General features: G+C 39.0%; 1 protein-coding gene across 4 annotated transcripts in view; it reads left to right on the forward strand.

The window, feature by feature from the left end:
* The window catches only part of ATP10D (ATPase phospholipid transporting 10D (putative)), a 114923-nt gene that overhangs the window by 21747 nt on the left and 72947 nt on the right, over positions 1-20229 (forward strand). For 2 of the 4 annotated variants that reach the window (XM_079920063.1, XM_079920066.1), the window contains exons 2-3: positions 16967-17292; positions 19538-19732. In XM_079920063.1, coding sequence (XP_079776189.1) covers positions 17003-17292; positions 19538-19732 — 485 coding nt within the window. In that variant the 5' untranslated portion in view covers positions 16967-17002. Of the gene's footprint in view, positions 1-4683; positions 4777-6021; positions 6099-16966; positions 17293-19537; positions 19733-20229 lie in introns of those variants that run through there. The other 2 variants (XM_079920064.1, XM_079920065.1) reach the window with 2 other exon arrangements.

A 20229-nucleotide genomic window follows, 5' to 3' on the forward strand; every position in this document is an offset into this window, starting at 1 on the left:
AGGTACTATCAAATGTCCCTGAAGGTAGGCAGGAATTGCAGCCAGTCCAGCATCACTGATTTAACACAACTTAAGTCATCAACAGTCTGAGGACAAATGTAATTGTCATCTCTGGGAAAGGTCAGTGGCTTTAGGTCACCTTGGATTTCAAAGATCAGGATGGAATTAACCAAGTAGAATCCCAGCAAAGAACCCCACTCCATCATTCAACAATACTTTTTGCACACTTTTTTGATCGCTTGACCTTTATCCTCTTGAGATTTTTCTTATTTGAAGAATACTCATTCCCTGGATGCACAGTATACCACCATGAACCTGACTGGACACTAGTTAATTTATTTCAAAATATTCATTGAGTCCTTGCCATGTGCTGAGCATTGTCCAGTTACTGGTTAAAGCAGTGAACCAGATGTCGTATAGAGCAGATATGAAACAAATAATTATAGCTCATTCCCCTTTCTTTTGAATAATTTTGTAAAGCATATCTTTAGATTACAATACAGTGTGTTTATCATGTTTTACACACACACACACACACAAATACACAGCTTATCACATAGAGCTAAAGGTTGCCCTCTTTCATATAAATGAGTATGATAGCACACTAGGAAATTTGTGTTCTGCCAGTTTACAAAGATACTTTGGCTCTAGTTTTCAAAATGAGCACTTATCTGGTCTAGCTCCATTTCAGAACTTACTTATTGGTTAATGGTTTAATGCTCTTAGTGTTTGCTGCTGTGAAACCTGGCCATAAACATGTCACAATTTGTCTCATGGGGATTAATCTCTGAAGTATTTCAGGTAATGAGGGAATCTCATGAACTTCATGCCTGATCCCTCTCCTGGACTGTGTGCTCTTTGAGGACAAGAACTGCGGAGTTTACACGGAACATTTCATCGTTTTGTGTGCAGTGCCTGGAACAGTACTTGGCTGACGTGTGGTAGCTCTTCCGTACCTATTTATTAAAAAAACATAAGGAGAAGCGATCTCTGAACAGTGAGAGTAGGTTTCACTAAATAAGCCTTCTAAGTTTCTACATTCTGCTCCCTGAAGACCATTGAGGTTGTTAATTCAATTTATTTGTTTGTTCTAAGATAGTTGGAAGTATAAGTTCAATCTTGATAAAGGCAGATAATTTGGGCAGCCAAGGGAGATACGAACCTATGAAATCAGATGGGAGCATTCAAAACATGGGGGTCTTCAACTGCTGGATGAAAACCTATGGATATGCCTCTGAAGACCCTGAAGGCATCACTTTATACAGTACTTTGCAGTAATTGGTGCTTTGAGCATTGGTGCTGAATTCTCAGAAGAAAATTTATTTAAAGTGTATTTAAAATGTAGGAAAATTGAGAACACATTTATAATGATTTCTATCATGATGAAGTTGTTTTGATACTTAAGGGATAAACCTTAAACCTTCTGAAAAAATAGGTTATTCAGAAGAACTTCTTAGAACAATGAAATTCAAATACATCATCTATTTTAAAAAATAGATTCTACTTGTTTTATTTCCTTTTTTATGTCTTTTGTTGCAGTCTTGTTAGCAGCCATTTTAGGGTTACATGCTGTAGATCTTAATATAAACTATAGTTCAGCATGTATAATAAAAGCTGTAATATGAAATAACTAAGATATCATGAGATAACTAAGCTTATATCACTTCTAGAGTTGGTGGTTGTTAGGGTATTCTGGTCATTACTGCATATAAGAGAGGTATTATTTTATTCATTTATTCACATGTCCATTCCACGAATATGTATTGGAAGTCTGCTCTGTGTCTGATACTGTTCTAAGCCTAGGTTACATCAGTGGACAAAGGAGATAGAAACTCCCACTCTGATGGAGGGGGGAGGCAACAAGAGCTAAAATGCAAAACTAGTTACAGATTGTTGGAAAGTGACTTAAAATTCTATGAAAAATAAGAAAGGAAAGGAGAATAGGGATTGCTGAGACAAGGCTGTGTAGGGGGTGGAATAAAGGAGGAGAGGAGGAATTGGTTGGAGAGGACACGGGGAGTCAGGTATGTGTGGCATTGGCGGCTGTTATTATAATTCACATGGGAGCCTTTAGAGAGTTTTAAATTGTGGGAAAAGTTTTAAATTGTCGGGTTCTAAATGAAGTGTTAATAGGACAGGTAGTAGAGTCAGACCAGGGCGATAGTGGTGGAGGTGATGCCAAGCGGTGAGGATCCAGATATAGATATAGATATAGATATATATATATATATATATATATATTTTTTTTTTTTCGCGGTACGCGGGCCTCTCACTGCCGTGGCCTCTCCCGTTGCGGAGCACAGGCTCCAGACGCGCAGGCTCAGCGGCCATGGCTCACGGGCCCAGCCGCTCAGCGGCATGTGGGATCTTCCCGGACCGGGGCACGAACCCGTGTCCCTTGCATCGGCAGGCAGACTCTCAACCACTGCGCCACCAGGGAAGCCCCAGATATATTTTAAAGGGAGAGCCAACCGAATTTGCTGACTGACTGTATGTGGGTTGTGAGGAAGAGGATCCAGGATGGCTCAAAGGTCTTTGGGCTGAGGATCTAGAAGGATGGAGCTGCAGCAACTGACAGGGCTGATCTGTGGAGGAAGCAGGTTTTGGTGGGGGAGTATCAGGAGCTCCGTTTTGCACATGTTACCATTTGGAGATGAAGCCGAATGGAGATGAGCTGCCTAGTTGGCTGTCAAAGGTACACATCTGGAATTTTTAGGAAAGAGCTCTGTGCTGGAAGGTGGTTATGTGGGGGGGATCTGTAGAAATTCTCTTCTGATGGCTTTAGTTTTCTCAGTAAAATAGAGACATGTCATCAGCAGGAGGAAAGTTGAGAGAGCTATGGAAAATTAGAGGAGAGAGGAGAAAGTCTAAAACAGTTGGCTATGAAAGTGGGAAAGTGAAGACTAGAAACGCGGTATGATTGCAGTCAGCATGTCTGGCCAACTTGTGGTTCGTGGTCAAGAATTTAAAGTGACACTAAACATGCTGGAAACTTCTTTGTCACCATATCTTTGCACGTGTTCTTACTTATTTCCAGTTCCTTAGCATTTTTCTGAGAATGTTGCTGCCATTATGAGGGCAAAACATAACATCAAAAATTGACACTAATTAGGGACCTTGTGTATTTGTCTCAGACACTTTCAACTTGCAGATATTGGAACAGAGTGTGTAGAGATTTAGAGCTAACCAATTTGAATATAGCTAGGGTAAGGGTTTTGCCAAGAAAGAAGTGAAAGAGGAGCTAAGAGGTTGAGAGAATGTACAAGGAAGTGATAGCACTGTTGACCACAAAATTCAGACTGTGTAAGCAAGGAAGTGCAGCCATGCAAGAATAAAAGGCAGTGAGAAGAGGGTGGGTGGTCAGTTGCTTAGCGGTCCCTGTGGGGTCAGAGAATTTTGAAATCAGGTTAAAATGAATCATTTATTTTAAATAAATGTTATTTTCATGTAATGAATCATATTTCAAATATATGGAAGAACTTTCTATTAAATACATCTAATTAATTTTTAAACTTAAACACAAATATTTGAGTTTGTTAGCTTTAGTTTTCTTTTTAAAATGTACACATTTTAAAAAAAAATTTATGTATGTATTGGTTGTACCGGGTCTTAGCTGTGGCAAGCAGGCTCCTTAGTTGTGGCTCACAGGCTCCTTAGTTATGGCTCACGGGCTCCTTAGTTGCAGCCCACCTCCTCCTTAGTTGCAGCCCACCTTCTCCTTAGTTGCAGCTCGTGGGTTCCTTAGTTGCAGCCGGCGGACTCCTTAGTTGTGGCATGTGAACTCTTAGTTGCAGCCGGTGGACTCCTTAGTTGTGGCATGTGAACTCTTAGTTGTGGCATGTATGTGGGATCTAGTTCCCTGACAAGGGATCGAACCTATGTCCCCTGCATTAGAAGGCAAATTCTTAGCCACTGAGCCACCAGGGAAGTCCCTGTTTTTCAAATGAAGTAAGCTTAGTATTTTTTTCTTCTAAATGACTTAAGTTCTTTTTTCCTTATATTATTCCTATCGTTTCTCCCAACCCTCACATTCTTTGGTAGGTTGCCAGATGCTCTATGCCTTCTGCCAACCTATTGCTCAAGTGTTTCTGCCTGGTATCAGAGCCTTCTAATGACTGCAAAGGCTCTCACTCCATCCGAGATACTTGGATTAGACTTGGGTAATCACTTACCAAGCTGTGTCACTTGGGTGAATTTCTCACTCTGAGCCTCAATTTCCTCATATGTAAGTGGGGATAATAATATGTACTTTGTTGTAAGAATTAAAGTTAATGTATATTTGTCCTGAGCACAGAACTTGGTATGTATAAATGGTAGATGTTGTTATGATCTTAGGTTTATTGAGTTAATAATCTTTTATTAGAGTTGAATAACTGAATCTCAAAAACATGCTTTTCTGTCATTTCAATAACATTATTTTAGGAGCATCTAGGATTACCAATATCAAAACATAGTATTAATGATTAGTATCATTAACATTTTAATATATGTTTGATTTTTTTCAGCATTAAGAATAGACTAAGACAATAAGAACCTGCTGTATAAAAAAATAAATAAAATTAAATTGAAAAAAAGACTAAGGCAGAGTGGGACCTCATTATGAGTACGGGTGAGATTGTTTTTAGTTCCCAATAACAGAGCTACACACATATAATTGCAACATTTTCTCTGTCTTTTTGCTAGCTTAATTCAATTTGGAGCCAACGCAGCAGTGAAAGGTAACTCATTTAGATGTGTGGTCCCTTCAAGAAAGCTGAGGTATATTGAAGAAGTGAGGTAGATCTTTCAGTGTCTAGTTGGGAGATTGTGTGTGTGTGTGTGTGTGTGTGTGTGTGTGTGTGTGTGTGTGTAGACTTTATTCTCACAGGAGAGAACTGAAGAAACTCTTTATATTTAAGTTTGGGAACACTAAGAATGGGCAACTTTTTCCAGAATAAAACAATGCATCTGTATGTCCCAGTTATATTTTATACTTCTGCCTTCTTTCAAAATAAACATGTTGTATTTGAAATTTTTAATTTGATAGAAGCCTGTCACTCCTTGCTGTAGAGGGTTCTTTCCCTCAGTCTGAGTTAGAGGATGCTTCTCTGATGTAGAACAGTATCTTTTGTTTCTGTCTCGCCACTGTCAGCCATAGTGTCTATTTTTCAGGTCATGGTTGTTGAATGAATTGGGACGGAGTGAGCTTGGTTTAAGCACTCTATTCTAAAAGGGTTATGTGCTTGAGTAGAGTTGACTTTTTCCTCTTTAGCATCCTAAAAATGACAAAACTGTCACAAAGATTTCTTAGTGGTCAAAGTGAAAGATACTATGACTTAGCTTCTTATATACCTGTATAGCACTTCCTTTCATGATAATAATAACCAATTATCAAAAGTAATTACTTTAGGGCTTCCCTGGTGGCGCAGTGGTTGAGAGTCCGCCTGCCGATGCAGGGGACACGGGTTTGTGCCGCGGTCCGGGAAGATCCCACATGCCGCAGAGCGGCTGGGCCCGTGAGCCATGGCTGCTGAGCCTGCGCGTCCGGAGCCTCTGCTCTGCAACGGGAGAGGCCACAACAGTAAGAGGCCCACGTACCGCAAAAAAAAAAAAAAAAAAAAAAAGTAATTACTTTAGTTCAATGTTTTTGGTGATGTATTACCCTAGCCTGGCCTTTTGTTTATTTCTAAAATATAGAGTATGTACTTCTACTGGAGAGTTAGTTCAAGAAGTTCAATTAACAGGAAATATTAAATAGCATGCAGAACTCCAAGATGACTTTATTTGGCAAATCTGATTCCTTCCACCTAATGAATAACCCTGAGGGTTACATAACTTTGTTATTCAAGAGCCGCACTTTTTCCACTAAATAAATTGACGCTTGTAATCACCAAAGCCTGTATTAGATACATCTACAATGGTTCATATTTATCTTCGTTTTCAAAGATTACATGGGGTGAAGAAAAACACTTTCTCCTTTTGTAGATGGCAGGACAGTCATTACTAAGGAAGCCAACATGTGACCCTGACACATGATGCAACAGAGAAACCAGCAAAGACATCAGATGATCTTGCTGCCATCGTTATTACCCGTCAGATAAGGAATTGGTCCCCTTGAGGTAATAAGCCACTTATAGAGAGAGTTGGACAAGTCAGAGATGACTCAGTTTAGAACCAGCCCAAGTTTTGTCAGGGCTCAGAGGGAGGGTTACCTGTGACATACAGGTCAAGGAGACTCTCATATCTTGAGTCTACTGCAAAACAGTTCCTGTCTTATTCTCAGAGACCTATAGCTATAAAATTTCTCTATTTTTTATTGACCCTGATAGGTAACTTCTCTTTCTTCCAAGGTTTGGAGCATATGAGAACTTTGATATTGTGTTAGTGTTTTCTCATCTTGGTTGAGAGGATAATCTGTCAAGCCCTGGACCCATTGTCCTACCTTGCCAAGTTTTTGGAAATGTTGGTTGAAACAGATTGTAACTGTATTAAATCTGCAGAAAGAATCAATCCTGAAGGTCTGTCACCAACCTCTGGGGACTTTTTATGTAAACTAGACCTTCATTATTTTAGTTAATTCTAACCTCAGACGAGAGGGTCTGCTTGTATCAGCTGTCAAGCCATTGGTACATAACCTTAGTCTACACTCTGAAAGGTGATGGGCTTCCCCAAACTAGGAGTGATATCTAATAAACTGGTCACTCTTAATTACAACTTTACATTTTGAAATAAGGTTATTTAACACAAAGCAGTTGTTCTCCAAGTGGGTCCCAGGACCAGCACACTGGCACCACCTGGAAACTTGTTAAACATGTTGATTCTTGAGCCCCACCCCAGACCTGCTGAATCAGAGACACAAGGGTGTGGCTTAGGATATCCTGATGCATGCTGGAGTTTGGTAGCCACAAGCAGAGCATCTTGAAATGACTATGCACAAGAATGTTTTTCTTTGTAAGATGAGTGAGATCATGTATATATTCCAAGCTGTTTGTTGGTCGGGGATGACCTCGGAAATTTTACTAGCTGGGCCCATGGGAATTCATTATCCTGTATTTACCTTTGGTAATCTGCCCTGCTACAAGCTTCATTAAACATTCATTAAGGGAAACAGGGTTTTTGAGAACTGTCTGCTTTCAAGTACATTGGTGTACAAGAAGGGACATAGTATGGTATGTTATTTTAGGTACACTCTTATTGAATGACTTGTTTTTAATATCATCTAGAAAAAATAATGAAGACCCTAGTTAGAAATAATTTAGCTTAAAATGATTATATTTCATTATTTTAAATTTTATATATAAATAGGACTGTATAGTTGGAAAGGCATGCTTTTGGAGTAAAAAAATTGTGTGCCTTGGGTTCTAAAACCTTCCCTGACCTTTTGTTTCTTCCTCTGAAAAATGGAAATGAAACTCTACACCAAGCTGTGAAATTTGATTTAAATATGTGAAATGTATTTCATAAGCAGTAATAATCATTATAGAGGTGTTAGCATTTATTCTCTAAGCAATTCTTGGTTTATATTTACTTTTGAACTTAATTGATTTTATGATTAAAATTGATAGCTTGTAGATTTCAGAACTTTATGTTTTTATCAGCTTCTCCGACTGAAAGAAATATTGGATCATGTAGCAGCAGGCAGACCTAATGCTAATGGCAGCATTAGACTGTTTCATAGCAATTAGTTACAACTTCTTCCTTCAAACACTTTAATTTTAAAACATTATAAATCAATACATTTTCAATGTAACAAAAGAAAGAAAAGTTAACAATCTCTTTCTATTTATTCCCTTTTTATTGCCTCCTTGAGATAACCAGTTTTTACAGCCTCATGTGAATTATTCTATACTTTTATTCGTGTCCTTGCAAATGTATATAAACATACACACATCCAGGCAGTTGGTGTTATCAAGTGAAGTAAGCCAAGGCCAGGCCAACTGTAGATTCGACAATGCAGTAAGAAATGGAACCTAGACCTATGAATCTGTGGTGAAGGAAGGTAGTCCTTGGTTGCTAATCAGTAGACCCTTCTGTGCTAATGTGACCCTCTTACAGCCTAAGAATTTGAAAAGGCAGTGGGCTTGTGTTCCAGGATCTTGTGACCCGGCAGGCGCCTCATTTCCCACAGTGGACAAAACTACTAAATAGTCATAGCTTCCTGAGGAACTAGGCAGGTGATGGGAGCTACACCCACTCGTGTGTATCCCAGATCTTTGCAAATCCTGTTTACTGGTTAGGTAGTAAACCAAAGTGAAATTGAAACTGTGTCCAAGTTCTCCTTCTCACCATTCTTTGAACCCAGGTCGGCCATTTTGGTTTGTTCCTCATTTGTTTTTACAAATTTTGGATTGTTACATTTACATTTCTCTGTCATTTTCTTTTTTTTTTTTCTTTTTTGCTTCAATACATAATAGTCATCAGTCCAGGTCGATGGTTAGAGAAAGGTTATTTTTAATATATGCATAATATCCTATAATGTGGATATGTTATGATTTAGTCAGTTCTCCAGTTGACTTTCATGATATTTCCAGGTTATTGTTACTGCCAAAAAACCCCAACTACAACATACACTCTTTTTTTTTTTTTTTTTTTTTTTTTTTTTTTTGCCGTACGCGGGCCTCTCACTGTTGTGGTCTCTCCCGCTGCGGAGCACAGGCTCCAGACGCGCATGCTCAGTGGCCATGGCTCACGGGCCCAGCCGCTCCACGGCATGTGGGATCTTCCCGGACCGGGGCACGAACTCGTGTCCCCTGCATCGGCAGGTGGACTCTCAACCACTGCGCCACCAGGGAAGCCCAACAACATACATCCTTGTACATATACTTATAGGTAAGACTCCCCAAAGTGGAATTGCTTTGTCAATTGTTATGTGTATTTAAAATTTTGAGAGATCCTGTCAATTTTGGGGTGTGGGGTGATAGGAGGAAGATTGCAGCAATCTACACTCCCATTGCCAGGGGGTTTGAGTCTCCCTATCCTCACCAGCACTGGCTATAATTAATCGTTTTAATATTTATCGATTGTATGGATAAAAGCAGTATCTCCATGATAGCTTCAGTTTGCAACCCTCTGGTGACTTCTAGGCTGTCTCTTCATATTTATTGGCCCTTTGGATTTCCTCTTCTGAGAATTGCTTATTCAAATTCCTTGCCCAATTTTATTGGGTTTTTCATATAAATTTGTATAACTAATTTGGATACTAGGAATATTAAGAGTTTGCCAGTCATTATGAGCTGCACTTGTCTCTTGATTTTATTTATGACTTTTACTATATATGATAGATGATAGATAAATGAATGGTTAAATTATTTGTCTTTACTAACTTCTCTCGCTTAGGAAAGGTTTTCCCAGCTGACAGTAATAAAATATTATTCTAAATCTTCTGGTAAACTTACTGTAATTTTTAAAAACTTAAAAGCTTCTAATCTATCTAGAGATTTGTTTTTAAGTTATTAAATTTAAAAAAGTCATTAAAATATTTTAATAAAAGCTCTACTTTTAATGTATAAAGTAGGAATTTAGCTTTCTTGTTTTCAAGATGGATGACCATTTATTCCAGAGTTATTAAACAAATTACCATTTACCCAGAGTTGAAATTCCACTTATGCCATATATTACCTTCCTATTCATACGAGGACCTACTTTTGGACCCTCTGCGTTAATTTTCTATAAATAACTAGAAATTTAGTGGCTTAAAACAACTCCAGCTTAGTGTATAATTCTGTAGGTCAGAAGTCCAGGTACAGTGAGATTAGGTTTTTTGCTCAGGTTCTCAAAGGCTGAGATTAAGATGTCATCCAGACTGAGTTCTCCTCTGAAAACTCTGGGGAAGAATCCGCTTCCAACTTTATCCAGGTAGCTGGCAGAATTCAATTCCTTGTGGTTGTAGGACCTAGGTCTCTTTTTTCTTGCTGGCTGTCAGTTGAGGATGCTGTCAACCCTTCCAGACCACCAGCAGCCGTTCTTTTGAGTTTTATTTCATTTGCTAAATTTTATTGAGCTTTCCCAACAATATTCATAAGTGGCAATTATAAAGAAGTTTATACTTATGTATTTTTAGTACAGATATTTATATGATGGTAATAAATGATTATTACAATAAAATGGTTTTTTTCTACCACATAGTTGCCTTGCTATGAAATAGTATTGCAAGTTGGGTGTACGTAGCTTTTGGTTTGTGTTAATCTCATATCCAATCCCTCTCTCCTAGTGTTAACACGTATTAAGAATCTTGATCTTTAGGATCTGTGGTCATATTAATTAACTTCTAAATTCCAGATAAAATGTTAATGTCACTTAAAGCAAGGTGTCCAGAGTCAGGTGGCTTTGGACACTGCATTTCTGGATAATATTAGGCTTCAAGTAGCCATTGCTGAGCCTAGGAACATGCAGTCCTTTTCATGTAGTTAATCTTTAATGGTATTTTTCCATCACTAACCAGCAGCAAGTTTGTTGTAATCCAAATTTTCACATAGTAGTAGTTTGCTGTCAAACTAAAAATGAAGTTAGGAATGGAGACTAATAAAACCTGTGTAAACTATAGTTTTTTTTTGTTTTTTTGAATGAAATAGTCTTCTCCCTACCTTTAAGGACAGAAGCTCATTCAGGAGTAGTATATCCAGGTCTAAAACATTCTTTCTTGTTCCAAGTGATAATTGACCTTTAAGCACTTCTTGGTATATTTTAAAAATATGTGTTTTGTGTTAATTCTCAAGGCAGGGTTCCAATCAGTGGCAGAGTATCAGGTCCATGAAACCATCTGGTTTATTAGCAGAAAACCATGACAAGTCAGCTCTTCCCGGAGTGGGTTAAATCTTAGAATTACGAGTGATGTTCTTGAAAGATCCTAAAAATGCTTCACAATAAGTTGCTCATTGGAGCTTTTGTCCACAAGGTTGCTCTGTTTACCCCTGGGAACAGTTGAGAGTATTGCTCTGCTCAGCTAGTTGGTCGCCTGGCAGATTCTCCAGTTCAATGAAGAGCAAAGTTGCTAAAGCTGCGTGTGACCACATGGTTGAGTGTGAGTTACATACCCTTGAAGCAATTAAACATAACTGAGTAACTGGGTATAGTCGTTACTATCAATACTATGCATTACCAATTCTCAGTTAATATAAATACTGTAGTTGGGAGAACATTTCTCAGACTATTACCACAGTTGTTAATGTTTACTTAGCACTTACTCTGGTTCACACCCTGCTCTAAGGGCTTTACATATATTAACTCACTTAATCCTCACAACAGTCCTTTGATCAAGGTTAGGTGGCAAGTGTAGGTCCCAGGAATTTATGTCCGTGTCTGGCTCCTGAGTCTGTGCTCTTAATCACTAATATACGCTTATTGGTCTTACAAATCTAGAAGGAAAGAATGATTTCCTGAAAAAGTCTTTCAGGCCTGGAGGAGCAGATTCCTTCTATTAATAAAGGTAGAATGATGCAGTCACAAGCTGAAATTGACGGCTTCTGTTGCCTCAAACTTTCATCTTTTCCTTTTGCGGAAGGAAAGCCAGGCTGAGCCGTGAAAGAGGAAACACGGTGTTTCCATTTCCTATACTATTACTTTTCTATAAAATTCAGTGATCGATGGTCATTTGTTGATCATCCTCACTTTGGCCAAGCATTAGACTCTGTGGCATCTGGACAGGACTGAGCTGTGTTCCCTGACTTTGAAGAATGAAGCTACCTGCAGCCCACTGTAGCAGGAGCAGTGACTGAGCCGTGCTCAGGACTGTTATGGTAGCAGAGAAGGGAATGCCCTATTGTATCTCCTGTGTGGATCCTTCTCCATCTCCCCTACTCTAAGATAAAGCTAAAATAGTCTAGAGGGTGAAGAGAGGCTGGTGTGGTGAGTGGGTATATGACTGATGAGCCTGCTAGGAAGAGAGGGCAGCATTTGCACAGCTGCAGGGTATAGGTTATACTTTGCAACCTCCTTGATAAGTCACCTGGGTACTTACTAAATTCCACATTCGTGGGCCCCATTCTATAGCCTCTGAATCAGAATCTCCAGGGGAAGTGCCTAGGGGACTGTGATTAACAGGGGGGAGCTTGGAAAACACCGCACAAGCGGAATACAGTTTGTTCACAAACATAGAATGAATTTTAGAGCAAACGGTTGAGGATGAGATCAGGTGGTCTGAAGGTCAGTTTATGTCTTGCTGTTTTCTGTGATTGTTTGGATTTCTATTTGTAGCCTACTGAATGCCGCTTACTTCTCAAGTAGCAACAGATAAATAGAACATTTACTTAGACTTGGACAACTTTAATTTGCAAGCAGTGTGTTGAAAGTTCGGACTTCAGCTCAATTTACGGGGTTTCCAACCTTGACTTATTTATGCTGAGAAACAGGCAAGGAGAAGAGTGGGGAAAAGAATGAACATTGTTCATCTGCAGTGTGCCCCATGACTCTTAACAGCATCGCATTTTATTCACTAGCAAGTTGAGGCTAGGAGGTCAGTTACGTAGGCCACAGAGCTATTAAGTGATGTAACCGATGTTCAAACCTGGGTCTATAGAGCAGGAGGAATTTGATTTGTCAAAAAGTGGTGATCAGACTGCTCATTCACTCAATTAAAATAGGTGAACCAGAAAATGCAGGGTTAGGGTCAGGGGCCGTGGTGAAAAAGCTTCACCATTTGTTACCATGTGAAAATATGTGCCCAATATTCTGTATTTTTTTCTTTTTAAGAGAAGCTAATTATCAGTATGTTATATAAATTTGTTTCCATTTTAAAATGTTGGTCCTATATTCAAAAAATGTAAAACAATGTGTTTGGCAACACCGTGATACAAAATACATCATTGGGTAGAATTTTGCTTAAGGGCTACTGGTATGTGACTTCTAGATTAAATAATCTCTAAAGTCTAAGCTTTAAAATGTCATGATTCTTTGATTCTTGATGAGGTATGGTTTACTGTGATTCGCTTTCCTTTCATATCTTAAAGAATTTTTTCTGAATATTTATGTGAAATGTTAATAATGAAGCCTTCTCTAAGTATCAGTATACTTTTAAGTTTGCTGGGGTAGATGGGGAAGGATGAAGAGGCTACTTCTGGCTTCTTGCTACTGGGAAAAGTGTTGCCCTCCCCTGAGCCTTCTAGTCCAACTGCTGTTTTTCAGTGCCTCTCTACTATCAGAGGGGCTAAAAATGGCTCTGTCCACTTCCATGTATGCTTTCAACCCATGTGGTTCCACATGCAATCAGTGTCTCTCCAAAGTATGTAGAGCAACACATTAGTGAACCTTGAAACCAATTCAGTGCAGCTTGACCAGTGTTAAAATGAGAGAGACTGGGCTTCCCTGGTGGCGCAGTGGTTGAGAGTCCGCCTGCTGATGCAGGGGACACGGGTTCGTGCCCCGGTCCGGGAAGATCCCACATGCCGCGGAGCGGCTGGGCCCGTGAGCCATGGCCGCTGGGCCTGCGTGTCCAGAGCCTGTGCTCCGCAACGGGAGAGGCCACAACAGTGAGAGGCCCGCGTACCGCAAAAAAAAAAAAAAAAAAAAAAGAGAGACTGAGAAAGAGAATAGAGTAGAATAGAAGATGCATGCATGGCAAGTAGGAAGGGCAAGAATTGTTCTGTACGACTTTGTTTTAGCTGTATGTGTGTGTCTGTGTTCCAGGTTGCATCATAAAAGGTATTTCTTACTGGCCTGGCAGTTAACAAATTTTGTAAGCAATGAGCTAGAGTGACTAAATATTGATCCTTGGTCGTTCCTCCTCGATCTAAGATGGTATAAATTCTAAGCTGGAAATTTGAAAGAATTTTTACCACATGTTAATTACCTCCACACTTGGTCCTTTTTGTTCAATCCCTTGAAAACATTAACAACTTCTCTATCTCAGGGGTCCGCAGACCCCTCCCCATCCCCGGGCCAGAGGTGATACACCATGAATTACCTGAAGTTAACACCCCCTACATGCTGTATTTGTTTAATTATTTCTAAGTTTGAATTCTGAAGAAATTGTATTCCAAAATTAAAAAATCTAAGTAGAATCTAGATTGTCGTGTGAGACTGTGGACCCTAGAGGGATACACACTCCTCTGTCTTAATAAGAATTTAGTTGCAAATGAAAACTTCTCTTTTAAAGTTTCCAGAAATAATATAAAATTGTACTAATTTCAACCTTCTAAAAACTGTGAGGTTTGTCATAATGGTCACCTGATGGGAGGAAATGCATGAAAAGCCCCTAGTGCTTATGTTAAGTATTTTACATTATTTATTGATTCATTGATAAAGCACTATCTTACATCCTTATTCTGGGGAGATTTCTGAATATGTTATGAACTACTTTAGTAACTCCAAGCTCTCATTACTAGTTATAGGTTAAGAAGCTATTTTTATATGCAGTTGACCCTTGAAAAATGCAGGTTTGAATTTCAGGGATCCACTTATACTTGGGTATTTTTCAGTAGTAAATATTACAATACTACCAAATCCTAGTTGGTTGAATCTGCGGGTGCCTAAGGAACTGTGGAAATGGATGGCCAAGTACACGTTATGGGTAGATTTTCTACTTTGAGGAAGGTGGGCACTCCTCACCCCTACATGGTTCAAGGGTCAACTATACCGAAGTGAAAAGGAGGCTTTTCAAATTACTTCAGAGACAGATTTTTAAAACATTATATTGAAAAGATAGGATTATTCTGACCCGTTTACATTGATTTAGCTCTCTGGACAGATAATTGAGAGAGCAAACTCCAAAGGGCAGCAAACTGATGGGGGTAGAACTTTTTTTGTATTGTTTCCATTACTAGTATAAAACTGATAAAACCAACTTTATGGGTATTTTCTCTAACAGTAGACGCTATGTATTGTGGATCCAGGCACAAATACACACCTTTGGAGGCCAGTGTATTCTTCCCATTAAAAGTGACTTTCTGCCTGTTTGCTTTAGATCATATAAATTTTAAAGATCTGATGACTTCTTGTGAGATTGTGATTCAACTTATTTTCTGTAAATACAGTGATAAAGTGATGCTATATAACTGTAATCCCTGGAATTGCTTAAAGACCAGTATAGAGTAAACAAGTGTATTAGCTAGAATGGATTATTAAAAATAGTGATTCACTAGAATTACTAGAATAGGACCCAATCTTTCAGTGCTGCTAGGTAATGATGTATGATTTCAGATCCATGAATGCTGGATACAGTTTTAACGTCCTTAGGGGGAAACTGTTAATTTCCGATTAGTATAACACTTTAGAGAAAATAATCAATAGACGTGTTATAAACTTAAAATGAAGCTTAGGAAGGAAGCAAGCTTAAATAATTTGCCCAGGCTATTTCAGTGCCTTGAACACTATTTTGCACTTGGGATTGCATTTATATATTTACGTACCTATGGCCTCACCTAGACCCTGAGATCCTAGAGATGAGGATCCAGGTCTTAATCATCTCTGTGTCCCTAGCCAGTGGAGTTTCTAGCACATAACCTAGTTTTTCTGCAAATGCGGTCATGGACCGCCTGAATCAGATTCATCTGGGGAGTTTTGTTACCAATTCATATTATCAGGACGCACCCACAGATTTACTAAAAATCTCCAGAGGTGCACTCCAACCTAAAACGATCAACTAAACGCAATGACATTGATAAAGCAAGGATAGAAAGTAAGGCCTCCAGACCTTGCCTCCACACGCTTGCTGACATGCTCAACGCTCATAGCCTGCTGCATGAACTTCGGGCATCTGCTAAGTGCCAGCTACTCTGGATACAAAGTGAAATGAAGCACATTAACAGCTAAAAGCAGGCTGCTGAGTTGGAAAGATTTGATTTGAGTCAGCCTTACCTACTTATTAATCACGTGAATTTCGGTACGTCACTAAACTTCTCTAAGCCTGTTTCCTCTTTCGTAAAATGGAAATAACGACTTTGTCATAAGGTTGATGTAAATACTAGATACGATAAGGCACGTAAAACGCTTTGCAAAGTGTTTGGAGTAGAGTGTGCTCTTAATAAATGTTAGCTTTTTTTTTTTCCTTTTTTAAATTAATGGACATACGTTCTAGTCAGGGCTGAATTTCTCGGAAAATAAGAAGCACTTGAAAATGAGGAAAATAAGGAAGAGATTAGATAGGAGTTAGGTTTGTTTTCTATCGCACCACCCCCAAAACATGGTGGTGTAACTTCTACTGACTCACAGTTTGGTGGGTTGGCAGTTGGGGTTGTGCTCAGTTGGGACAGCTCATCTCGATGCTAGATTGTGTCCTCTGGGCACACTCACGTGTTGGCAGTCAGTGGCCTCATTCATATGTTGACAGGAGCAATAGTTGCTAAGTGGGTCAGGAGTACTCATCATCTAGGAGACTGGCCTAGACTCAGGCATGTGGTAGTGGGAAAAATGGAGTCAAGGAAGTCCCGTGAGCAAGCACTTTTCAAGCCTCTGCTTGTATCCGGTTTACTAGAGTTTCATTAGCGAAAGCAAGGCACATGGGCAAGCGTAGCTGCAATGGGTAGAGAAGGACTTCACTACTTGATGGGTGAAAGGATGTGCATACAGGGATGGAAAGCATTTGTGGCCATTTTTGTTATCTGCACAGAATGGTTTTTACTGACTGCTTACTCTGTATCGGGGTTTATGCTAGGTGATTTACATGTTATTCCCTTAATCCTCACAACAATTTCTTGACATGTGTGGCAGTCCCATTTCATGGATGAGAAAACTGATGATAAGTTAAGAGACTTGTACGTAGTAAGCCCAAATTATTTGCCTCAAGTTGTGGAGTAAGTAGCCTTTTAGGGGCTGTCTCTTGTTGCTTAGGTGATCAGCCCATGAGGCAGAAGGTGTATGCTCTATTTCATAAAGATCTGGTTAAAACAGAGTTCCAGTGACTCGCTTTACTCTCACATTGATACCTTGAGCCATTGAGTCATTTGTTTATTTAATATAGAAAAAAATTTAATTTTACTATTATGTCTATTCTTTAAGACTTTCCAGAAGCTTATGAGAAGTATTTCAGTGGGTTTTTCTTTGTTTGTTTTGCCAGATTACCTACACAACCTGGATCTCATCGCATTTGGACATGACTGAGCCTCTTCAATGGGCCAGATACCACTGGCAGCGGCTGACTGGCGGTGAAAACAGGGACGATCATGAGAGGCCATACAGCTATTCCTCTTTACTTGCCTTCAGGGGCAAGTCCTCCCAGACCCCCAGACTGGCAGGAAAGCACCGGGTGGTTGTTCCCCACCTCCAGCCCTTCAAGGACGAGTACGAAAAGTTTTCTGGAACCTACGTGAATAACAGAATACGGACAACGAAGTACACGCTTTTGAATTTTGTGCCAAGAAATTTATTTGAACAATTTCACAGGTACTTTTATTTTTTGGGAAAATAATCTTAGAATGTTCTTGGTCATTCTAATTGATGTATAAGATTTTTCATTTTCCTAACATTGTTACCTAAGCCTAAGGCTTGTGACATTATCTTTGACAATTCTGGTAGTCTGTTGTGGAACGATGACCTCTTACATTCACATAACACTTTATAATTAATAAGATGCTTTCTCATGACAAGAGACGATATTGTTACCTTCATATTACAGATTAAGAAACTAAGTTTGGCACAGTGGTTTAGCCAGTGTGATGCCGAAAGCAGACGAGGGGCTATAGCCCTGAGTCTTCTCACTCTTGCTTTGGTGTTTTTTCCATTAAACCATGGTGTATTTTAATTCTAGCTTTTTCTTCTTGATAATAGAAAATAGAGCTCTGAAGCAAATTCAGATGTAAGCTGTAAGGTTAGGTGAAACAAAGACGTAATTCAGAGTAATATGTATTTATGGAAGCTCTCCGATCAGGTTAGGTATTGAAGGGAATGCAAGGCTAAATGGTGCTTCTTTCCTTACAGTTTTATATTTAGCAAGGGAAACAAGATGTTTATACAGTGAAAAGGCGTAGTGGATGGGATGAGTGTTATACGGTGCTACCAACTAAGATGGAAACCTCAAAAAGAGAAATAATACTACTAGCCAGAGCAATAGATGGGAAGTGGCACGTGAACTTAATGATGAAGGTTAAGATGTTCAAGGCAGAGGTGTCTGCAAAGCCCATTTCAGATGGAGGAAGGAATATGAGCAAAAGCAGAATGGCTGTAGCATAGAAGATTTGCTGGAGGCCTGGGAAGTAGTCCTCTGCGACTAATGCAATTAGAGGCAAATTGAAGGCAGGAGAAAACATCTAGGAAAATGCTGCATATATCCCGGAGAGTTGTAATGGAGACCTGAACTTAGAACAATGTGGGGATAAAAAGGAGGAAAATCTATTACAGATACTATGGATTAGATATAGGGAATTAAGTGAAAGGAGTCAAAAGATGATGTGAACAAGTTGAGATGTGATGACCAGGAGGTTTAACAGAAAAAGGAATGACGGGGGTAAAAAGAAGATCAGCTAGAAGATTATTTTGTTTTTGTAGATGATGAGTTTGAGATGCTAATATCAGTGTAGAGAGTCTCAGCATTTATTATTCATTCCACGTACATTCATTCTCATTTTTCATTTTATATACATTCCATATACATTCATGGAACAGTGGATATGGTTAAAGTACAGATGTGAATTTATTGAATTAATGGCTTTAACTGCTGTGGGTATTTCTGTCTATGGGAGCTTGCAATCTAGTGTCCTTGATGGAATTAGAACCTGGAATTTGAACAGAGTTCAGGGCCTAGCTCTATAGATTTGGATGTGGTTCACATGGAAATCATTGAAGCCACAGAAACAGCAAAAAGGGCTAAGAAAAAAATTTCAGGGTAAAAGGAATTAGAGGTGAGGAAGGAGGGGTATGTGTAGATTATTCTGAGAAGTTTGGTTATGGGAAAAGTATGTGACAAAAATTCAAGGAACCATGCAAGATTGAGATTTTGTTTCTTTCTTTTAAGGAAAGAGGCCGCCTGAATTTGCCTTAGGGTCCAGTGGGGAAATATTTGAATATGTAAAATAGAGGAATAGAGGAAGTTCCTTAAAAAATTGGTTCTGAGTAGCATAAAAGCAGAAATGGAAACATTGATCTTAGCGAAAAGCAAACCCTCGGGCTTTTCTAATTATTGGGCTGGCCAGAAAAGTTTGTTGGCGTTTTTCCATAAGATGTTATGGAACTTTTTGGCTGACCCAGTATTTTGAGCCTTGTTTGAATCTTATGTTTGGACAATCAAATTAACTTCTGAAAGTTAGAGAGTTGGTTTTTGTTGTTGTTTTGTTTTTTGTTTTTACAACACATTAACTCTGAATTTCCTCTTAAGTTTTTTGAACTGAAAATAGTACTTCCTACTGTGCTTTATATTTATGTGTTATACAACTCAAGACTGTCACATTGCAATATTTACTATAATATATGTAATAAATATCTCACATTTATTAAAGTATGCTCAAGCCAGATGTCTGGGGGGGGTAATAAATTGTTCATTCAGATTTGTTAGATTTTGCTAGTTCTCTCTGTTTTGTAGCATCCAAAATCAGCTGATAGAAACTTGTAGGAAACACCGTCAGGTCTTTTGCCTCTTTCGCTGCAGGCTTTTACATGGTATGTTAATACCTCCTTGTGTGTGTTTGGGTTGCAGAGTCGCCAATTTATATTTCCTGTTTCTAGTTGTCCTGAACTGGGTGCCTTTGGTAGAAGCCTTTCAAAAGGAAATTACGATGCTGCCTCTGGTGGTTGTCCTTACAATTATTGCAATTAAAGATGGCTTGGAAGATTACCGAAAATACAAACTGGACAAACAGATCAACAACTTAGTAACTAAAGTTTACAGTAGGTAAGTGTAACAGGAGCTGTGCTGGGGAATACACAGGCATCGTTTAGAAACATGCAGAATGTTACTTTTTCCCCCTTAGGTGTGACTAGGACACTTGGGGGGTGGGCGTGTTTTCAACTAATATTTATTCAAGTCCTACAGGGAATTGAATTCAGGCATCATAGGAAAACAATGTGTAAGCCATTGTCACCCCAGGAGTTGATAAAGCAAGAGCTTCTATAATTTAGGCATAAGTGGAATTGAAAGGATTAAACTTCAAACCATAAGAAGGAAAGCAAGCAGTATAGTTTTTAATCCTAGATGTTACAATTTGGGATTAAGAGAGGATGGGATATGAAAAACATGAATGAATATGGAAAAACAACAGGGGATATGAAAAAAGAGAAGATGAGCTTCCTGTGGAGGAAAGGAATTGTGAGAAATGGAGAAGTGTGTTCTTTTTTGTGCACAAAGCCAGCAGCCTATAAAACCCTTCCTGCTGTGGCAACAACAGAGGG

Source organism: Stenella coeruleoalba (assembly GCF_951394435.1).
Source record: "Stenella coeruleoalba genome assembly, chromosome: 4".
Classification (NCBI taxonomy): domain Eukaryota; kingdom Metazoa; phylum Chordata; class Mammalia; order Artiodactyla; family Delphinidae; genus Stenella; species Stenella coeruleoalba.